The 21364-nt window shown below is 46.0% G+C and overlaps 1 protein-coding gene across 2 annotated transcripts; it reads left to right on the forward strand.

Moving 5' to 3' along the window:
- The first annotated feature begins 310 nt into the window (after nucleotides 1–310).
- LOC110172964 (14-3-3 protein epsilon-like) lies at nucleotides 311–19152 on the forward strand. Of its 2 annotated transcripts, XM_055148997.1 has the most exons (7): nucleotides 311–558; nucleotides 8866–9065; nucleotides 11057–11163; nucleotides 14656–14862; nucleotides 15700–15836; nucleotides 18236–18295; nucleotides 18326–19152. In XM_055148997.1, the coding sequence occupies exons 1-6, from the start codon at nucleotides 495–497 to the stop codon at nucleotides 18283–18285; spliced, it is 765 nt and encodes a 254-aa protein (XP_055004972.1). In that variant the 5' UTR covers nucleotides 311–494; the 3' UTR covers nucleotides 18286–18295; nucleotides 18326–19152. The 2 variants fall into 2 exon arrangements, with proteins under 2 accessions (XP_055004972.1, XP_020794593.1); XM_020938934.2 differs by having other exon boundaries at nucleotides 18236–19152.
- Nucleotides 19153–21364: the final 2212 nt, after the last annotated feature.

Here is a 21364-nt window from a genome sequence, read left to right on the forward strand (position 1 = left end):
CAGTTGTAGGGAGTATTATCTGTGACATAAGGGTGAGTTGTTGTACAGTTGTAGGGAGTATTATCTGTTACATAAGCGTGAGTTGTACAGTTGTAGGGAGTATTATCTGTTCTTTCTGTAGATGTTCTTTTTTCGTGTCTCTGTGGAGGTTTTTTTTTTTTTTTCGTGTTTCTTTGTAATGTTTTTTTTTTTTTTTCGTTTCTCTGTGGATGTTTTTTTTTTTTCGTGTCTCTGTGGATGTTTTTTTTTTTTTTTTTTTTTTCGTGTCTCTGTGTGGAGGTTTTTGTCTCGCGGATCTGGCACCCCCGCGCCGCCATCTTTGCACTGCTCCGGTCGGTTGGGCTCGGTTTGGCTCGGTTCGTTTCCAGCGGAGCGTCGCTGCTGCTCTTCCCGCACCAGGACTCTCTCCTCCCCCCGGAGCGGCTCTCACTCTCTCCTGTACGGCCCCCGTACGGCCCCCGCACGGCCCCCGCACGGCCCCCGCACCCGGAGCCATGGCAGACAAAGAGAACCTGGTGTACAAAGCCAAGCTGGCGGAGCAGGCGGAGCGATACGACGGTAAGACCCGAGCGGCTCCCGGGGATCCGCGTCCGTGTGCGGGCTCAGGCTCACGGCTCACGGCTCATGGCTCACTCACGGCTCCGGTGCGGCTCCGTGCTGCGGCTCTGTCCCCGGGGTCGCGCTTCGTCACTCCGGCGCGAGCTCGTGTCCGCGGGAGCCGTTAGCATGTTAGCATGTTAGCCGTTAGCTCAGGGCGCTACGTGCTAACAGGCTAACAGTGCGGCTAGCGGCGCACGAGACACGATAAACTCAACACTAAGAGACACAGAGAGACAGAGAGAGACACAGAAGAGACACAGAGACAGAAGAGACAGAGAGACACAGAGACAGAAGAGACACAGAGACAGAGAAGAGACACAGAGACAGAAGAGACACAGAGACAGAAGAGACACAGAGACAGAAGAGAGACAGAGACAGGAGCCGAGGCATTGACAGAGATATAGGCAGGGGGAGAGACAAGAGACGGAGAAAGAGGAGACAGGAACAGGGACAGGAGCAGGGACAGGGGCAGACAGGTACGGACAGGAGACAGGGACAAAGGAGACAGGGGCAGAGACAGGGCTGCCCCTGGTAGAGACAGAGATGGAGACAGGGACACAAACATGGACAGGGGGAGAGACAGGGACAGAGGAAACGGATACAAAGGAGATGGGGACAGAGGTATAGGCAGAGACAGGGGCAGACAGGTAGGGACAGAGGGGACGAGGACAGAGGCAGGGGACAGAGACAGAGGAGACAGAGACAGAGGAGACAGGGACAGAGGAGACGGGGACAGAGACAGAGGAGACAGGGACAGAGACAGAGGAGACAGGGGACAGAGACAGAGACAGAGGAGACGGGGACAGAGGAGACAGAGACAGAGGAGACGGGGACAGAGACAGAGGAGACGGGGACAGAGACAGAGGAGACAGGGGAGACAGAGACAGAGAGACAGAGGAGAGAGAGACTGAGGAGACGGGGACAGAGACTGAGGAGACGGGGACAGAGACAGGGGCAGAGACAGAGGAGACAGAGGAGACAGGAGGAGAGACAGGGAGACAGAGGAGACGGGGACAGAGACAGAGGAGACGGACAGAGACAGAGGAGACAGGGACAGAGGAGACAGAGACTGAGGAGACGGGGACAGAGACTGAGGAGACGGGGACAGAGACAGAGGAGACGGGGACAGAGACAGAGGAGACGGGGGAGAGACAGGAGACGGGGACAGAGACAGAGGAGACGGGGACAGAGACAGAGGAGACGGGGACAGAGACAGAGAGAGACGGGGACAGAGACAGAGGAGACGGGGACAGAGACAGAGGAGACGGGGACAGAGACAGAGGAGACGGGGACAGGGAGGAAGAGACTGGGACAGTCTGGTGTTGCTCAGATCTCTCTGCTCTGTTCTGTGCTGCTGTCGGGGAATAGAACCGTCCACCTGCAGTCAGAGGACGGGAGGGGACGCTGTGGACAGGAGGGGACGCTGTGGACAGGAGGGGACAGACTCACATTCCTCTGACTCTGTCCTCACACAGAGGGTCTCGTGGGACTCTGGACTGAACCACGGGTTTACAGTCTGACCTGTCCTCCCCCTGTCCCCCGTCCCCCTCCTTGTCCTCCTTGTCCTCCCCTGTCCCGAAGTGACAGGAGGCACAGACACCGAGAGAGACACTCGGCATGGAACTCTGTCCCTGTCCCAGTCCCTCCTCTGTCTCGTTTCTGTCCCTCGTCTCTGTCCCTCTTCTATCCCATCGCTGTCTCACCTCTGTCCCTCCTCTATTCTGTCCCTGTCCCACCTCTGTCCTTCCTCTGTCCTGTCTCTGTCCCTCGTCTCTGTCTCAGGACGGTTCATATTTTCTCTTTTCTTTCTCGTCCCTCTTCAGTTTGTCTTCGCTTCTGTCCCTCGTCTCTGTCCTTCTCATCTCTCTCCGTCCCTCCTCTGTCTCGTTTCCGTTTCTCCTTTGTCCCTTCTCTGTCTCATTTCTGTCCTTCCTCTGTCCCGTCTCTGTGTCTCAGGATGGTTCATATTTTGTCTTTTCTTCCTCGTGTCTCTTCAGTTTGTCTTCGTCTCTGTCCCTCCTCTGTTTCGTTTCTTTCTCCTTTGTCCCTTCTCAGTCTCATTTTTGTTCTTCCTCTTTCTCGTCTCTGTCCCTCGTCTGTGTCCCTCGTCCGTGTCTCAGGACGGTTTATATTTGTCTTCCTCGTGTCCCTCTTCAGTTTGTCTCTGTCTCCGCGTCTGAGGCTCGTTGCAGTTTTTTCTCGGAGAGTTTCAAAAGAAGTCGGGCGAGTTCTGAGCCAGTTATGTAACCGAGCGTGACAGGTGAGGACAGGTGCGGCCGTAACAGGACGTGACACGGGCGACGACAGGTGACGACAGGTGAGGACAGGTGCGGCTGCGCCACGTCTGAGCAGATCTGAGTTTGGAAGAGAAACGCTGAAGGTTCAGAAGAAGAGAGACGAGAGTTTAAATGTGTTCACTGCAAACTGAAACACGACAGAAGAAAAGAGAGACGCAGAGAGACAGAGAGAGACGCAGAGAGAGACGCAGAGAGAGACGCAGAGAGAGACGCAGAGAGACGCAGAGAGACGCAGAGAGAGACAGAGAGAGACGCAGAGAGACAGAGAGAGACGCAGAGAGAGACGCAGAGAGACGCAGAGAGACGCGCAGAGAGACGCAGAGAGACAGAGAGACAGAGACAGAGAGACAGAGAGAGACGCAGAGAGAGACGCACAGAGAGAGACGCAGAGAGAGACGCACAGAGAGAGACAGAGAGACAGAGAGAGACGCAGAGAGACAGAGAGAGAGACGCAGAGAGAGAGAGAGAGACGCAGAGAGAGACGCAGAGAGAGACGCAGAGAGAGACGCAGAGAGAGAGAGACGCAGAGACAGAGAGAGACGCAGAGAGAGAGAGAGAGAGAGAGACGCAGAGAGAGAGACGCAGAGAGAGACGCAGAGAGACGAGAGAGAGAGAGACGCAGAGAGAGACGCAGAGAGAGACGCAGAGAGAGACGCAGAGAGACGCAGAGAGAGACGGAGAGAGAGACGCAGAGAGACGAGAGTTTAAATGTGTTCACTGCAGACTCAAACACCACAGAAGAGAAGAGAGACAGAGAGACAGAGAGACAAAGACAGACAGAGAGACAAAGAGATGCAGAGAGACAGAGAAGAGAGACACAGAGACACACGAGAGACGCAGAGAGATGCAGAGAGAGGGAGGAAGAGAGAGAGACAAAGGAGGAGAGAGAGGAAGAAAGAGAGGAGTAGAGAGAGAGCGAGAGAATAGGAGAAGAGAGAGGAGCATAAAGAGGAAGAAAGAGAGGAGCAGAGAGACAAAGGAGTTGAGAGAGGGAGAGGAGCAAAGAGGGAGGAAGAAAGAGAGGAGCAGAGAGACAAAGGAGAGAGAAAGAGACAGGAGCAGAGAGAGAGAAAAAGAGAAAGAGAGAGGAAGACAGGAGCAGAGTTTGTCCACGTGCAGAAGAGGAGGAAGAGGAGAAGAGTCTGGGTGTGGGTGACTCAGCCTTGTTTGCTGCCGTGTCATAAACCTGGACTGTTTGTTTGAGTGTGTGAGTGTGTGTGTGTGTGTGTGTGTGTGTGTGTGTGTGTGTGTGGGGAGGGGGGGGGACAGAACACTGCACCACTGACAGGGAGAGCCACACCTGCTCCTGTCTGCTCCTGTCTGCTCCTGTCTGCTCCTGTCTGCTCCTCTGGATGATCTGAACTGAAAAATCTGATCAGTGCGTCTCTAAAAATACTAAAATAAATCTCTATAATTTCAGTTTTCAGGAGCCTTTAACTCAGGAGTCTCCGAACTTTTGTCTCTGGGCCCGGAGTCGTAGAACAGAAACGTTTGACCCTGACGACACAGATATTATATTTATTCTTTAAAAACCTCCAAACTTTCTTTACACTGCATGCCCCTCACACTAAACAAAAATAAAAATAAAACTAATAATTGGTCGTTAATTTTTTTTTAGAAAACTGCACACTTTCTGTCAACTTTTTTCTCCTTTAACATGAGACATTTTACTGTCGTTAACTTTGCTAGAAAACTCTGCTCATGTGACCGTCACTGTTTGATTTTGAGTTTGTTACGTGATGAAAATTTCTGCGTCAAATATAAATACTTCATATAAATAATAATTAAAATATAAATACGTCATATAATAATAATTAAAATAAATATGTATATATAATAAAATATAAATAATAATATAATAATTAAAATATAAATATGTCATATAATAATTATTAAAATATAAATAAGTAATATAATAATTATTAAAATATTAATACGTCACATAATTATTAAAATGTAAATACGTCACATAATTATTAAAATATTAATACGTCATATAAATATAATCTTTTAAATTGTAAAAATCAAAATACAAGATGCAGATGTGTGATTATTTACCAAAATCAAAATGTAATTTAAAAAAAAGGCTGTGACACTTGTGAGGACTGAGGGGCTGGGGGCCGGTCAGAGGGGCGTGGAGGACCGGAGTTGGACCGCGGGCCTTAGTTTGGCTCTAAGACATCATACAGATGATTATAATTCTATGTACGTGCTTAACCCCTGTGTTTAATCTTTTGACATGTCTGATTTTGGGGGCTGTCGTGTGTTGAACGTCAAAAACCCAATAAACCGATTTTTTAAAAAGGATTAAATATGGAACTTCTTCACAATATAATTAGAATTTTAAAATTCTTGTTACTTCTAAATGAAAAAAACAAAGATTATTAATCTGTGTGTCATTCGTTCATTTGTTTTTCAAAATAAAAACAAAAATTCGAAAACAAAAAACTATTTTCTTCATTATTTGTATCCAAAACCAAAATGAAAAAACATAAAGATTTGTTTTTTTTCAGTTTTTGATTTTGTGTTTAAATGAAAAATGGAAAAAAACTGATAACGGTCGTTTCCCGTTTACGTGACTTTAGTGACTGTGATATCGAACTGAACCAGGACTGATCCAGGTCCGGGACCAGACCGGGACCAGAGCGGGACTGAGACCAGTCCGGGACCAGACTGGGACCGAGATCAGAACTGAGACCGAGACCAGACCAGGACCAGGCCAGGACCAGACTGAGACTGAGACAGAGACCGGTACTGAGACCGAGACCAGGCCAGGACCAGACTGAGACTGAGACAGAGACCGGTACTGAGACCGAGACCAGGCTGGGACCAGACCGGGACCGGGGCTGAGCTCGAAGCTGAGGCTCGGAGTCCTCTCTGGTCCCAGTCTGGTCTCGGTCTCAGTCCCTCTCTGGTCCTGGACCTGGATCAGTCCTGGTTCAGTCCGTATGCAGTGCAAAAGTCCAGCGTCACAGTCACTGAAGTCACATAAACGGGAAACAACCGTTATCTGTTTTTTTCATTTTGTTTTTGGAGACAAATAATGAAGAAAATTGTTATGTTTTCATTTTATTATGTTAGTTTTTATTTTGAAAAACGAATGAACAAATAACACACAGATTATTATCGTCAGACTCTTTTTAAATCGTGATATGATAGTTTCTTGTCGGTCGTCCTGCCCCCTGGTGGTGGGTCGGTGTCGTTGCAGAGTTCTGTTCAGTTGGTCTTCTGCAGTGCCGGGCCTCGTGTGTTTGTGGGAGAGGTTCTGGCTCCGGTCCCAACTGCACGGCTCCATCACAGAACCACTGCAGCCCTCACGCCCCGACACCAGCGCCGCCTCGGACTCCAGACCACGACTAAAGTCACAACAAAGACTAAAGACTTAACACTCAGTTTCCACGAGACTAGAAACGAGATCAGGTCCACGAGAAGGAGTCAAAACAAGATATTTCAATGATATTATCATTCCAAATATACACATTTCACGTTTTTCCATTTTGTTTCTGTTTTTTTTTGGAACCAATACTTGAAGCGTTTTTGTCCGATCCAAATGTGAACACTTCTCATGATCATTTTTTTCAGAATCTCGAGGCAGTTTTCTATTAGTTTTTTTAATTTATTTTAGGGGTGGGATTAAAAAAAAAAAAAATCATCAAATTACAGGTTTTGTAATGAATTCATCTCAATCAGATCACTATTTTCCCCAAATCAACATTTAAAAAAAAAAAAATTGATTTACGAGGACGACTCCATCAAATAAAACGCACCGACACTTTTAAACTCCAGCTCTTTTTTTTTTTTTTTAATGCCTTGAAAAAAATAAACTGCATTTCATTTCAAAACCGTAAACAAAAGTCCAAAACTGAAGAGGCTAAAGTCAAACTCTCTTTTCTTTTGCAATAAACAACGCTTTTGTCAATATTTCAGGTCATTCGTTTTTTTTTTAAATTCCCGTCCAGCAGAACCAGAGACTTTCCTGCTCCACTGTTGTGTTTAATCCATTTAATGTGTTATTTTTTTCTTTGTAATTAAAGTATCACGATTGGCACGTTAACGTTACCACCCCTGATGTGATCAATGCAAAAGAAAAACTTGAATTTATTTATTTGAACGTTTGAATGTTTGGAGGATAAGCCCCTTGAGATGTCTCGCCGTCTCGTTTTCGAGGGAGGTCCTCATAAATACAACGACAAAAGACAGATACAGTAGGACAGACAGTAGGAGACATAAAGTCAAATAACAAAATCAGCACAACCACAAACACACACACTCACACTTGACTGTTTGACACATCATAAAACAAATTTGAAATAAATAAATAATGATAAATAAAAATCAAACAGAGTTCAAAGATAATCACAGAATACAACAAGATAAACAACAAAATTTAACAAAATAATCAAAAACGATGACATGGATTCTGAAAATATTGAACCAGAGCATTTTTAAATGAAGGGACAGAAGTTAAAGCTTACGACGGAGTATAAGGGTCAGATAAAAAAAAAAAAAAAAAAGATGCTGGTGCTACGAGAATAAAGTCGTAACATTTCGACTTTAAAGTCGTAATATTATGAGAATAAAGTCGAAGCCAGAAAAAGTCATAATTTTACGAGAATAAAGTAATAATTTTACAGGAATAAAGTCGTAATTTTACGAGAATAAAGTCAAAGTTAAAATAAAGTCGTAATTTTACGAGAATGAAGTCGTAATAAAATCTAAGTCAAAGTGAAAAATGCGTCAGAAGAAGAACCTTGTTTTTCAATATAAAACCAAAAATAAGAAAACAAACAACAATTTTCTTCATTATTTGCGCCTCCGGACTGAACCAGGACTGAACCAGGACTGAACCAGGACTGAACCAGGACTGAACCAGGACTGAACGAAGTCTGAGACCAGACCGTGACTGAGTCAGGGACCAAGACTGAGTCAGGGACCAAGACTGAGACCGGGATCAGACAAGAACTGAGACCAGGATTGAGACCGGGAACAGGACCAGGACTGAAAATGGTTTAGTCCTGGTTTAGTCCCGGTTCCGTCCTGGTTCAGTCCTGGTTCAGTCCGTATGTGGTGTAATAATCCCGCATCGTCACGGAAACGCCATTTCCCATTTCCGTGACTTAAACCAGGACTAAACTAGGACTAAACCATTTTCAGTCCTGGTCTGGCCCCGGTCTCAATCCTGGTCTTTATGGTTTGGTTCCAGACCTGGTTTAGTCCTGATTCAGTCCTTGTTTATTCGAATGAACGAATGATACACAGATTCTTCTCCTTTACAAAATGCTCCAAATTCTCCATTCTCCATGAGCAGCCGATATTCTCCTGATATTACCACTTTATTTTGACTACGACTTTATTCTCATAAAATTACTGCTTTATTCTCATAAATTTACGACTTTATCCTCGTAAAAATGACTTGATTCTCGTAAAATTACAACTTTTTCTGGATTCGACTTTATTCTCATATTACGACTTTAATGTTGAAATGTTACAACTTTATTATCGTAGCGCCAGCATTTTTTATTTTTTTTTATCTCACCCTTATACTCCGTCGTAAAAGCTCGAATCGACGAGGGAAGATCGTTCCAATCAGAAGGAGTTTTATATTTAAATGAGTGTTTTCCTATTTGTTTGTTGACTCTTGGGACGACAAAAAAATATTTGATCTGCCGACATAAACTGTAAGAGGATCTGAATGGAATTAAATACTGTTTGAGATATTCAGGAAAACTGAGATTAATGCTTTTAAAGATAAATAAGATAAAAAAGTTGCTCGTAAATATGCAGGACTGAAGCCCAAGTTCACTTCATCCTTTTCCCCGTCGACCAACACCAGACACATCGTCTCAAGAGATCTTCTATTATCCCTAATAGTAATACATTCTAAATACATTTGGAAAAAAAACCCAAAAACCTCAAAATAAAGCTGGCCTAACGTCGGTGTGTGTCTCGTGTGTTTCGTGTGTTTCAGAGATGGTGGAGTCGATGAAGAACGTGGCGTTTAAGCAGCAGGAGTTGTCCGTGGAGGAGAGGAACCTCCTGTCCGTGGCCTACAAGAACGTGATTGGAGCGCGGAGAGCGTCCTGGAGGATACTCAGCAGCCTGGAGCAGAAGGAGCAGAGCAAAGGAGGCGAGGACAAACTCAAGATGATCCGCGACTACAGGAAAACGGTACGAACGCCAGGATTTCTCTTTTTAAAGCTCCTGTAGAGACTCTGTAGTCACGTGACCGTTTTTGGCGACGGTAACTCCACTCAGTAACACGACTCGTCTGTGGTCGGGTCATAAATTCTCCGATTTATGGCAGAAATTCATGAATCACAAATTCCGGTCATCACACAATCCATACTGGGAAGGATCCTCCGAAAAAGTGAGCATCAAACCTCCATAAAATCCGTGTATCATTCGTTTATTCGTTTTTCAATATAAAACCAAAACTAAGAAAATGAAAAAACAACAGTTTTCTTCATTATTTGTCTCCAAAACCAAAATGAAAAAACGGATAACGATTTGTTTTTTTCAGTTTTTGATTTTGTGTTTAAATGAAGAATGGAAAAAACGGATAACGGCCGTTTCCCGTTTACGTGACTTCAGTGACTGAGATGCTGAACTTTTGCACCGGGTACGAACTGAACCAGGACTGATCCAGGTCCGGGACCAGGGCGGGACCAGGGCGGACTCCGAGCTTTGACTCCGAGCTTTGACTCCGAGCTTTGACTCCGAGCCTCTGCGGGGTCTGAGCCTCTGCTTCGAGCTCTGGCCCTGTCCTGGGCTCTGAGTCTCCGGTCTGGTCCCGATCTGGTCCCAGTCTGGTCCCAGTCTCAGTAGCGCTCTGGTCCTGGTCTGGTCCCGGACCTGGTCCATTTGAACCAAAAACTCTTAGTTCGGTTTGTTTTCGTTGGTGTGAAAGTGTCAGTTTGATGCTTTGCTCCACCTCAGAACCAGTCGTGGTTCTTGAGCGTGGAGGACTGGAGCAGCTCGTCCAGACCTGTAGTCCACAGAACATTCTCACTTTCCCCGCACGGAACCAGCGCACAGACGATGACACAGAACCACTCGGACCACTGGTCCCGCTCTGGTCCCGGTCTCAGTCCCGCTCTGGTCCCGGACCTGGATCAGTCCTGGTTCAGTCCGTATGTGGTGCAAAAGTTCAGCATCACAGTCACGTAAATGGCCGTTATCCGTTTTTTCATTTTGGTTTTGGAGACAAATAGTGAAGAAAACAGTTGTTTTTTCGTTTTCTTATTTTTGGATTTATATTGAAAAACTAATGATACACGTATTCTCCATGTTTGTTTTCCCAGTGGGACGTGTCTATTGTCAAAGTCGATCTTTTCAAGTCTTTTGAACCATATCACTTTTATTTTTGGTTCTGATATTGTCATATTTTAGTTTTGGGATTCGGACATCGTTAATTGTGTGGTTGTTGGATCCAAACAGCGGAAAACAATACACACACGATACACACACAAACATACATTCAGTTTGTCCATTAAAATGAACGTAATCGATGAAATTCTTAATGATCAATTATCGATTAATCGACTAATCATGCCCATCCCTACTATGAACTGGGTCTGAGTGGTTCTGTGCCGTCGTCTGCGAGCTGGATCCGTGCGGGGAAAGTGAGAACGTGCTGTGGACTGCAGGTCTGGGCGGGCTGCTCCGGGATTATATATTGTTCTGAGGGTCCGTTCTTCCCGGGGAAAGCTCTTATCAGGACGAGGCACCGAACACCTGGATCACTCCCCTCTCCAGGTCTTCTGAGCCCGGACAGAACCAGAGCTGCTCCCGCCCGGTCAGGACTCTGGTTTGGATCTAGTCCGACTGTAGATACTCTCGGTCAGAATTCCAAATATGGGACGTGGCTCCAGATTCGCCGCTGTATCCGCCGCCTCGATGAGCTTCATTTGGAGCTGAACTCGCTCAGGACACTTGTGGGATGGACTCGTGTGGAAAAGAAGAAAGATCCGCACTGCAGTTCTGTGACGTTTTTATTTCAGTGACACCACAATGTCTGAAGAAACGTCACATTGTCGTGTCACTGAAATTAAAACTCAGGATCTTCAGAAAAACGACAGTGTGGATCTTTGTTCTTTTGCAGAGTTTTCGTTGTCTGTGCGTGTCTCTGTCTCAGTCTGGACTGTCGTGTCTCTGTGCAGGTGGAGGAGGAGCTGAAGGACATCTGCGGGGACATCCTGGACGTCCTGGAGAAGTGTCTCATTCCCATCTCCACCACCGGAGAGTCCAAAGTCTTCTACTACAAAATGTAAGTATGTTTTTACTGTGTTTGTTCTAATATTGTGTTTGTGTCCTGCGCTCTGACTCCTAAAAGTCACTAAACTCACGTCTGACTCTGAGTCACCAGTTTTCACACGATTTTAAAACGTATTTAATGTGGAAACTATCGAACATTCAAAACTCATTTATTTAAATGAACCTCCAACATTAATGTCCTGAAGTCTTAGAAATAGAGGTGTAACGAAATCCAAGGTCCCGTTCACACTAGTGTGTATGTGAGTGGTGTTGTTGTGTGTACAGTGTTTGTTCACACTAGTGTGTATGTGAGTGGTGTTGTTGTGTGTACAGTGTTGTTCACACTAGTGTGTATGTGAGTGGTGTTGTTGTGTGTACAGTGTTGGTTCACACTAGTGTGTATGTGAGTGGTGTTGTTGTGTGTACAGTGTTCGTTCACATTAATCTGATGTTAAACTTCTCCAGAGTCTGAACGATCTGGTGCCTCCAGCTCCACGAGTTCATGTTGGTCCAGATGTGATGGGGACTGTGTGAAAACACTAAGACACACAATATGTGTCCATTCACATAAACGTGTGTCTGTGTGTACGACCTGCACATGAATAATCTCTGAAACGTTTCACATGAACCAACAACACGACAGAAACACAGAACAGACTGAGCATCAGCAGAACACCCCTCTGTCACAGAGAGAACACCCCTCTGTCACAGAGAGAACACCCCTCTGTCACAGAGAGAACACCCCTCTGTCACAGAGAGAACACCCCTCTGTCACAGAGAGAACACCCCTCTGACACACAGAGAGAACACCCCTCTGTCACAGAGAGAACACCCCTCTGTCACACAGAGAGAACACCCTCTGTCACAGAGAGAACACCCTCTGACACAGAGAGAACACCCCTCTGTCACAGAGAGAACACCCCTCTGACACAGAGAGAAACACCCTCTGTCGCAGAGAGAACACCCCTCTGACACAGAGAGAACACCCCTCTGTCACACAGAGAGAACACCCCTCTGTCACAGAGAGAACACCCTCTGTCAAGAGACACCCCTCTGTCACACAGAGAGAACACCCCTCTGTCAGAGAGAACACCTCTGTCACAGAGAGAACACCCCTCTGTCACAGAGAGAACACCCTCTGTCACAGAGAGAAACCCCTCTGTCACACAGAGAGAACCCCTCTGTCACACAGAGAGAACACCCTCTGTCACACAGAGAGAACACCCCTCTGTCACACAGAGAGAACACCCCTCTGTCACACAGAGAGAACACCCCTCTGTCACACAGAGAGAACACCCTCTGTCACACAGAGAGAACACCCCTCTGTCACACAGAGAGAACACCCCTCTGTCACAGAGAGAACACCCCTCTGTCACAGAGAGAACAGACACAGAGAACACCCCTCTGTCACACAGAGAGAACACCCCTCTGACACAGAGAGAACACCCCTCTGTCGCAGAGAGAACACCCCTCTGTCACAGAGAGAACACCCTCTGTCACACAGAGAGAACACCCCTCTGTCACAGAGAGAACACCCCTCTGTCACACAGAGAGAACACCCTCTGTCACACAGAGAGAACACCCCTCTGACACAGAGAGAACACCCCTCTGTCACAGAGAGAACACCCCTCTGTCACACAGAGAGAACACCCCTCTGTCACAGAGAGAACACCCCTCTGACACAGAGAGAGAACACCCCTCTGTCACAGAGAGAACACCCCTCTGACACAGAGAGAACACCCCTCTGTCACAGAGAGAACACCCCTCTGACACAGAGAGAACACCCCTCTGTCACAGAAGAACACCCCTCTGACACAGAGAGAACACCCTCTGTCACAGAGAGAACACCCCTCTGACACAGAGAGAACACCCCTCTGTCACAGAGAGAACACCCCTCTGTCACAGAGAGAACAGAGAGAACACCCTCTGTCACACAGAGAGAACACCCCTCTGACACACAGAGAGAACACCCCTCTGTCACAGAGAGAACACCCCTCTGACACAGAGAGAACACCCCTCTGTCACAGAGAGAACACCCCTCTGACACACAGAGAGAACACCCCTCTGTCACAGAGAGAACACCCCTCTGTCACACAGAGAGAACACCCTCTGACACAGAGAGAACACCCCTCTGACACACAGAGAGAACACCCTCTGTCACAGAGAGAGAACACCCTCTGACACAGAGAAACACCCCTCTGACACAGAGAGAACACCCCTCTGTCACAGAGAGAACACCCCTCTGTCACACAGAGAGAACACCCCTCTGTCACACAGAGAGAACACCCCTCTGACACACAGAGAGAACACCCCTCTGTCACACACAGAGAGAACACCCCTCTGACACAGAGAGAGAACACCCCTCTGACACACAGAGAGAACACCCCTCTGTCACAGAGAGAACACCCCTCTGTCACAGAGAGAACACCCCTCTGTCACACAGAGAGAACACCCCTCTGTCACACAGAGAGAACACCCCTCTGACACACAGAGAGAACACCCCTCTGACACAGAGAGAACACCCTCTGTCACAGGGAGAACACTCATATTCCACTGAGTCTCTGTGTCTTTAGTCCAACACAAACTGAACCACATCAGACACAAGAAACAACAGTTTTTATCACACACATTAGTTTATGCAAATGAGTCATGTGGTTTAACGTTTAGTTTGTGTAAAATGTAAATAAATGTGTCAAAGTTGTGTGAATGGAGAAAACTCACGGACACAGAAACGACGAGTGTGGACGCACATCTTTTCTGATACAGTGATACGCAGATTTGTTTCAGTGTAAACAGGGTCCAAGTCTCACGATACGATATCGTCACAGAATGAACCTCAGGCCGGGACCAGACCAGAGGCTGAGAGCCCACGGCAGGGCTGGAGCTCGAAGCCCCGGTCTGGTTCCGGACCTGGATCAGTCCTGGTTCAGTCCGTGTGCAGCACAAAAGTTCGGCATCGCAGTCACAGAAGTCACGTAAACGGCCGTTACCGTTTTTTTTTTTCACCATTTTTCATTTAAACACAAAATTGAAAACTGAAAAAACAAATCGTTATCTGTTTTTTCATTTTGCTTTTGGAGACAAATAATGAAGAAAACTGTTGTTGTTTTTTTTCATTTTCTTATTTTTGGTTTTATATTGAAAAACAAATGAACGAACGACACACATGATCCAGGAAGAAATTCATTCAACTTTAAAATCAGAATAAAACAAACACTTCTCAATTAAGTTCAAATCTGAATTAAGTGCTGACATGATCTTTTCAAAGTGGAATAAATATTTATTCAGAATTAAATTATTTTTATTCTCATGTGGAAAATGAAACAAACACAACTCCAGCTGTGTGTGACGAGGAACATTAGAACATTAGAACATTAAAACATTAAAACATTAGAACATTAGAACATTAGAACATTAGAACATTAAAACAGGACTTGAAGCTCACAGGAGTCGGTTTTGTGTGACGTGGACCTTTTGTGTGTTCGTGTTCGTGTGCGTGTCTCAGGAAGGGGGACTACCATCGGTACCTGGCAGAGTTCACCACCGGGAACGACCGGAAGGGGGCGGCGGAGAACAGCCTGGTGGCGTACAAAGCGGCGAGCGACATCGCCATGACGGAGCTGACCCCCACGCACCCCATCCGCCTCGGCCTCGCCCTCAACTTCTCCGTCTTCTACTACGAGATCCTCAACTCGCCCGACCGCGCCTGCCGGTGAGTCGTAGGGAGCATTATCTGTCACGTGAGGGCGAGTTGTTGTACAGTTGTAGCGAGTATCATATAAGCTTTACAGTTGTAGGGAGTATTATATGAGTTGTATGGTTGTAGGGAGTATTATCTGTTACATGAGGGTTGTTGTACAGTTGTAGGGAGTATTATATAAGCTATAGAGTTGTAGGGAGTATTTATTACATGAGGGTGACTTGTGCAGTTGTAGGGAGTATTATCGGTTCAATAAGTGTGCGTTGTACAGTTTTAGGGAGTATCATCTGTTGTTGTACACTTGTAGGGAGTATTATCTGTCACATAAGGGTGAGTTGTACAGTTGTAGGGATTATTATATGTTGTTGTGCAGTTGTAGGGAGTATTATCTGTCACATAAGGGTGAGTTGTACAGTTGTAGGGATTATTATATGTTGTACAGTCGTAGGGAGTATTATCTTGTTGTACACTTGTAGGGAGTATTATCTGTTACATAAGGGCGAGTTGTACAGTTGTAGGGAGTATTATCTGTTGTTGTACACTTGTAGGGAGTATTATGAGTTGTTGTATAGTCGTAGGGAGTATTATATGAGTTGTTGTACAGTCGTAGGGAGTATTGTTGTATAGTCGTAGGGAGTATTACATGAGTTGTTGTATAGTCGTAGGGAGTATTACATGAGTTGTTGTACAGTCGTAGGGAGTATTATCTGTTGCTGTACACTTGTAGGGAGTATTATATGAGTTGTTGTACACTCATAGGGAGTATTATATGAGTTGTTGTTCAGTCGTAGGGAGTATTATATGAGTTGTTGTTCAGTTGTAGGGAGTATTATCTGTGGTGTGTTGCAGTTTGGCGAAGCAGGCGTTTGACGAGGCCATCGCGGAGCTGGACTCTCTGAGCGAGGACAGTTACAAGGACTCGACGCTCATCATGCAACTGCTACGAGACAACCTGACACTATGGACCTCAGACATGCAGGGTGACGGTAAGGACCTCACAGGGACCTCGCACACACACAGGGACCTGACACACACACGTAGGGACCTCACACACACACACACACACACACACACAGGGACCTCACACACACACTTGACACTATGGACCTCAGACATGCAGGGCAACGGTAAGGACCTCATACACACATACAGGGACCTCATACACACACAAGGACCTCACACACAGGGACCACACACACAGACCTGACACTATGGACCTCAGACATGCAGGGCAATGGTAAGGACCTCACACACATACAGGGACCTCACACACACACGGACCTCACACAGGGACCATGCACACACACACACACAGGGACCTCTCTCACACACACACAGGGACCTGACACACTTACAGGGACCTCTCACACACACATGCAGGGACCTCTCACACACACATGCAGGGACCTCACACACAGACCTCACACACACAGGGACCTCACACAGGCAGGAGGACCATATAATAAAAATTGCATTAATTTGGAAGCAAAAATCTGCGTTTCTGAACTTTTAAACCTGCATTGTGTAACTAAAATGTTCCACAGTGTGGCAAGTCACAGGTCAGATCTGTGGAGAGGCGACCCGGCTCACAGTCACAATGTCTGTTTTTCTAGGGATTTTTGAGCTATAAAACCTCCTGTAACTGAAATGTAAAGTGGAGCTGTTTAATGTCACCCTGTGGAACATTCCAGACAGAATAGTGACGTCTCCATGGAAACAAGCAGGTGACGCGAGACCCCCAACCAAAACATCAGACCCTAAAACCCGCTGGAGTGTGTGAAAAACAGCGTTGAAGTCCAGTGTGTGCGTCTGAATCCGTCTTTTGTCCTGACGAGGCCTCGCTCTGTCCTCTCCCACATTCCCGCTGCCGTTAATTGTCCCTTAATTGCCGATGTCACGGATGGCTGTGGTCTCCGTGGCAACCGGCCCCTCTGAACCGGCTCACCGTCTGCGGCCGCCCCCGTCTGCTCGCGTCGGTTACTGTCGTTTGTGTCGGCGCCGTGGCGTCCCGGTTTAGACCTGGTTTAGACCTGGTTTAGACCCGGTTTAGACCTGGTTTAGACCCGGTTTAGATCTGGTTTAGACCTGGTTCAGTCCCGATTCAGTCCTGGTTCAGTCCCGATTCAGTCCTGGTTTAGTTCTGATTTAGACCATGTTTAGAATTTGTTTGCAGGTTTAGACCTGGTTTAGACCTGGTTTAGACCTGGTTTAGACCTGGTTTAGACCTGGTTTAGACCCGGTTTAGTCCTGGTTTAGTTCTGGTTTAGACCTGGTTTAGTTCTGGTTTAGTTCTGGTTTAGACCTGGTTTAGTCCTGGTTTAGACCTGGTTTAGTCCTGGTTTAGTCTGGTTTAGTCCTGGTTTAGTCCTGGTTTAGTCCTGGTTTAGTCCTGGTTTAGACCTGGTTTAGTCCTGGTTTAGTCCTGGTTTAGTCCTGGTTTAGACCTGGTTTAGACCTGGTTTAGTCCTGGTTTAGACCTGGTTTAGACCTGGTTTAGTTCTGGTTTAGTCCTGGTTTAGTCCTGGTTTAGTCCTGGTTTAGTCCTGGTTTAGACCTGGTTTAGACCTGGTTTAGTCCTGGTTTAGTCCTGGTTTAGACTGGTTTAGACCTGGTTTAGACCTGGTTTAGTCCTGGTTTAGTCCTGGTTTAGACCTGGTTTAGACCTGGTTTTAGACCTGGTTTAGTCCTGGTTTAGACCTGGTTTAGACCTGGTTTAGTTCCTGGTTTAGACCTGGTTTAGTCCTGGTTTAGTCCTGGTTTAGACCTGGTTTAGTCCTGGTTTAGTCCTGGTTTAGTCCTGGTTTAGACCTGGTTTAGACCTGGTTTAGTCCTGGTTTAGTCCTGGTTTAGACCTGGTTTAGACCTGGTTTAGTCCTGGTTTAGACCTGGTTTAGTCCTGGTTTAGTCCTGGTTTAGTCCTGGTTTTAGACCTGGTTTAGACCTGGTTTAGTTCCTGGTTTAGTCCTGGTTTAGTCTGGTTTAGACCTGGTTTAGACCTGGTTTAGTCCTGGTTTAGTCCTGGTTTAGTCCTGGTTTAGACCTGGTTTAGACCTGGTTTAGTTCCTGGTTTAGTCCTGGTTTAGAGACCTGGTTTTAGACCTGGTTTAGACCTGGTTTAGTTCCTGGTTTAGAGTTCTGGTTTAGTTTTAGTCCTGGTTTAGACCTGGTTTAGACCTGGTTTAGACCTGGTTTAGTTCTGGTTTTCTCTCTGTGTTAACTTAAATCTCAGATGAAGTTTGATCTTCAGACAGATCAGTGCGTCCTGTTAGCGTCAAACTCCAGAGGAATATTTACACCAACATCAATAATAATAAAAAAAAAACTATTATTTTTCTTTCGTGTCTGATTTGTGATTCATTTATTGTTTTTTTGTTGTGTTTTTCAGATGAACAGAATAAGGAGTCGCTTCAGGACGCGGAGGACGAGGCTCAGTGAGACGGACCTGCTCCTCCTCCTCCTCCTCCTCTTCCTCCTCCTCCTCTTCCTCTTCTTCTTCTTCTCTCTTTCTTCTCTCCTGTCGTTCTCGCGGGGCTCCTCTGCGTCCCCACATGCACGTCCCATTCTCCAAACCCCCACGTCCAGCTCCTTTTTTTTTTTTTTTTTTTTTTTTTTTTTCTCGGGATGGATCTTACATTTTTTGCCAGACTCTCTTCCTCCGTGTTTTTTTTTTTTTTTTTAAGACGTCTCCTTTCCTTCCTTTCTCTCTTTTTCTTTTTCGTTCGTTTCGCCCGTTGCCAAGCTTCGCCCGACTTAATTTAAAGACTCCTCCCCCTCCGTGTTCCTCCGCCCGCGTCCCCGCCCACACTACTCACTTCTGTTTTTGGAGATCGCCGTCGAGATCTTTTAGGACGAACCAAGTGCCCTGTTTACTTTGACCACACGGATGGTAGTTTTTCAGTTTTTTTTTTTTTTTTTTTTTTTGTTTTTTTTATAATATATATAAGCGCCGATTGTCCGAATGTCTCTCCCGCTCGTGTCCTCGGCCCCGTCGTCGAGGCGCGGGGCCGTAGCCGCTGCTTTTCGCTAACGGCAGGTAGTTCGCTTTTTTTTTTTTTTTTTTTTTTTTTGTGTTTTTTTTTAGCAGACGAGCGGCGCGCGCGTGTGGGAAAACGCTCGGTGATTGTAAAATGGCGGCGGCGATGGCGATGGCGGTGTTGTTGGCGTCGGGAGCGTTAAAGAAGCGTCGCCACGGTGACGTCCATCGGATTTGTACTACTGGAAAACGCCACAGAGCCACAGTCCCATATGTTATTCTTACTGACAGCATGAATCAACATTAAAGATGAAACTGAGAAAACAAAACTACATCCTCCTTTTATTTACTCGTTTACACCTGGTTTAGACCTGGTTTAGTCCTGGTTTAGTCCTAGTTTAGTCCTGGTTTAGACCTGGTTTTAGACCTGGTTTAGTCCTAGTTTAGTCCTGGTTTAGACCTGGTTTAGTGGTTTAGTCCTGGTTTAGTTCTGGTTTAGACCTGTTTTAGTCCTAGTTTAGTCCTGGTTTAGACCTGTTTTAGTCCTAGTTTAGTCCTGGTTTAGACCTGGTTTAGACCTGGTTTAGTCCTGGTTTAGACCTGGTTTAGTTTTTAGGTTTAGACCTGGTTTAGTCCTGGTTTAGACCTGGTTTAGTCCTGGTTTAGTCCTCTGGTTTAGACCTGGTTTAGACCTGGTTTAGTCCTGGTTTAGTTTAGTCCTGGTTTAGGGTTTAGACTGGTTTAGTTCTGGTTTAGACCTGGTTTAGTCCTGGTTTAGACCTGGTTTAGACCTGGTTTAGACCTGGTTTAGTTAGACCTGGTTTAGACCTAGTCCTGGTTTAGTCCTGGTTTAGTCCTGGTTTAGTCCTGGTTTAGAGAGACCTGGTTTAGACCTGGTTTAGTCCTGGTTTAGACCTGGTTTAGACCTGGTTTAGTCCTGGTTTAGACCTGGTTTAGTCCTGGTTTAGAGACCTCCTGGTTTAGTCCCTGGTTTAGTAGACCTGGTTTAGTTTTAGACCTGGTTTAGACCTGGTTTAGTCCTGGTTTAGACCTGGTTTAGTCCTGGTTTAGACCTGGTTTAGTTCCTGGTTTAGTGGTTTAGTCCTGGTTTAGTCCTGGTTTAGTCCTGGTTTAGTTAGACCTTTTTGGTTTAGTCCTGGTTTTTCCTGGTTTAGTCCTGGTTTAGTCCTGGTTTAGTCCCTGGTTTAGTCCTGGTTTTAGTTCCTGGTTTTAGTCCTGGTTTAGTCCTGGTTTAGTTCCTGGTTTAGTCCTGGTTTAGTCCCTGGTTTAGATCCTGGTTTAGTTCTGGTTTAGAGGTTCTGGTTTAGTCCTGGTTTAGTTTTTAGTGGTTTAGTTTAGTCCTGGTTTAGTCCTGGTTTAGACCTTGGTTTAGTCCTGGTTAGTTTCTGGTTTAGTTTAGACCTGGTTTAGTCCTGGTTTAGTTCTGGTTTTGTCCTGGTTTAGACCTGGTTTAGTCCTGGTTTAGTCCTGGTTTAGTTCCTGGTTTAGACCTGGTTTAGACCTGGTTTAGACCTGGTTTAGACCTGGTTTAGTCCTGGTTTAGTCCTGGTTTAGTGGTTTAGACCTGGTTTAGACCTGGTTTTAGACCTGGTTTAGTCCTGGTTTAGACCTGGTTTAGACCTGGTTTAGACCTGGTTTAGTCCTGGTTTAGTCCTGGTTTAGTCCTGGTTTAGACCTGGTTTAGACCTGGATTAGACCTGATTTAGTTTTTGGTTTAGACCCTGGTTTAGTCCTGGTTTAGACCTGGTTTAGTCCTGGTTTAGACCTGGTTTAGACCTGGTTTAGACCTGGTTTAGAGGTTTAGTCCTGGTTTAGACCTGGTTTAGACCTGGTTTAGTCCTGGTTTAGTCCTGGTTTAGTCCTGGTTTAGTCCTGGTTTAGTCCTGGACCTGGTTTAGACCTGGTTTAGTACCTGGTTTAGACCTGGTTTAGTCCTGGTTTAGACCTGGTTTAGTCCTGGTTTAGTCCTGGTTTAGAGTCCTGGTTTAGTCCTGGTTTAGTCCTGGTTTAGACCTGGTTTAGTCCTGGTTTAGACCTGGTTTAGACCTGGTTTAGTCCTGGTTTAGTCCTGGTTTAGACCTGGTTTAGTCCTGGTTTTAGTCCTGGTTTAGACCTGGTTTAGACCTGGTTTAGTCCTGGTTTAGACCTGGTTTAGACCTGGTTTAGTCCTGGTTTAGACCTGGTTTAGACCTGGTTTAGTCCTGGTTTAGTCCTGGTTTAGTCCTGGTTTAGTCCTGGTTTAGACCTGGTTTAGTCCTGGTTTAGTCCTGGTTTAGACCTGGTTTAGTCCTGGTTTAGACCTGGTTTAGTCCTGGTTTAGTCCTGGTTTAGACCTGGTTTAGTCCTGGTTTAGACCTGGTTTAGTAGACCTGGTTTAGACCTGGTTTAGTTCCTGGTTTAGTCCTGGTTTAGTCCTGGTTTAGACCTGGTTTAGTCCTGGTTTAGACCTGGTTTAGACCTGGTTTTGGTTTAGTCCTGGTTTAGACCTGGTTTAGTCCTGGTTTAGACCTTCCTGGTTTA

Source organism: Boleophthalmus pectinirostris, unplaced genomic scaffold (assembly GCF_026225935.1).
Source record: "Boleophthalmus pectinirostris isolate CB_2022bp ecotype Guang Dong unplaced genomic scaffold, ASM2622593v1 HiC_scaffold_12, whole genome shotgun sequence".
In the NCBI taxonomy this organism is placed as follows: Eukaryota; Metazoa; Chordata; class Actinopteri; order Gobiiformes; family Gobiidae; genus Boleophthalmus; species Boleophthalmus pectinirostris.

Bases quoted from the DNA above. Each gene is read 5' to 3' on its own strand.
- LOC110172964 (XM_020938934.2), top strand. From the start codon at position 495: ATGGCAGACAAAGAGAACCTGGTGTACAAAGCCAAGCTGGCGGAGCAG. The intron at 9,066-11,056 runs GTACGAACGCCA...GTCTCTGTGCAG, and splicing joins TCCGCGACTACAGGAAAACG to GTGGAGGAGGAGCTGAAGGA. The intron at 11,164-14,655 runs GTAAGTATGTTT...TGCGTGTCTCAG, and splicing joins AAAGTCTTCTACTACAAAAT to GAAGGGGGACTACCATCGGT.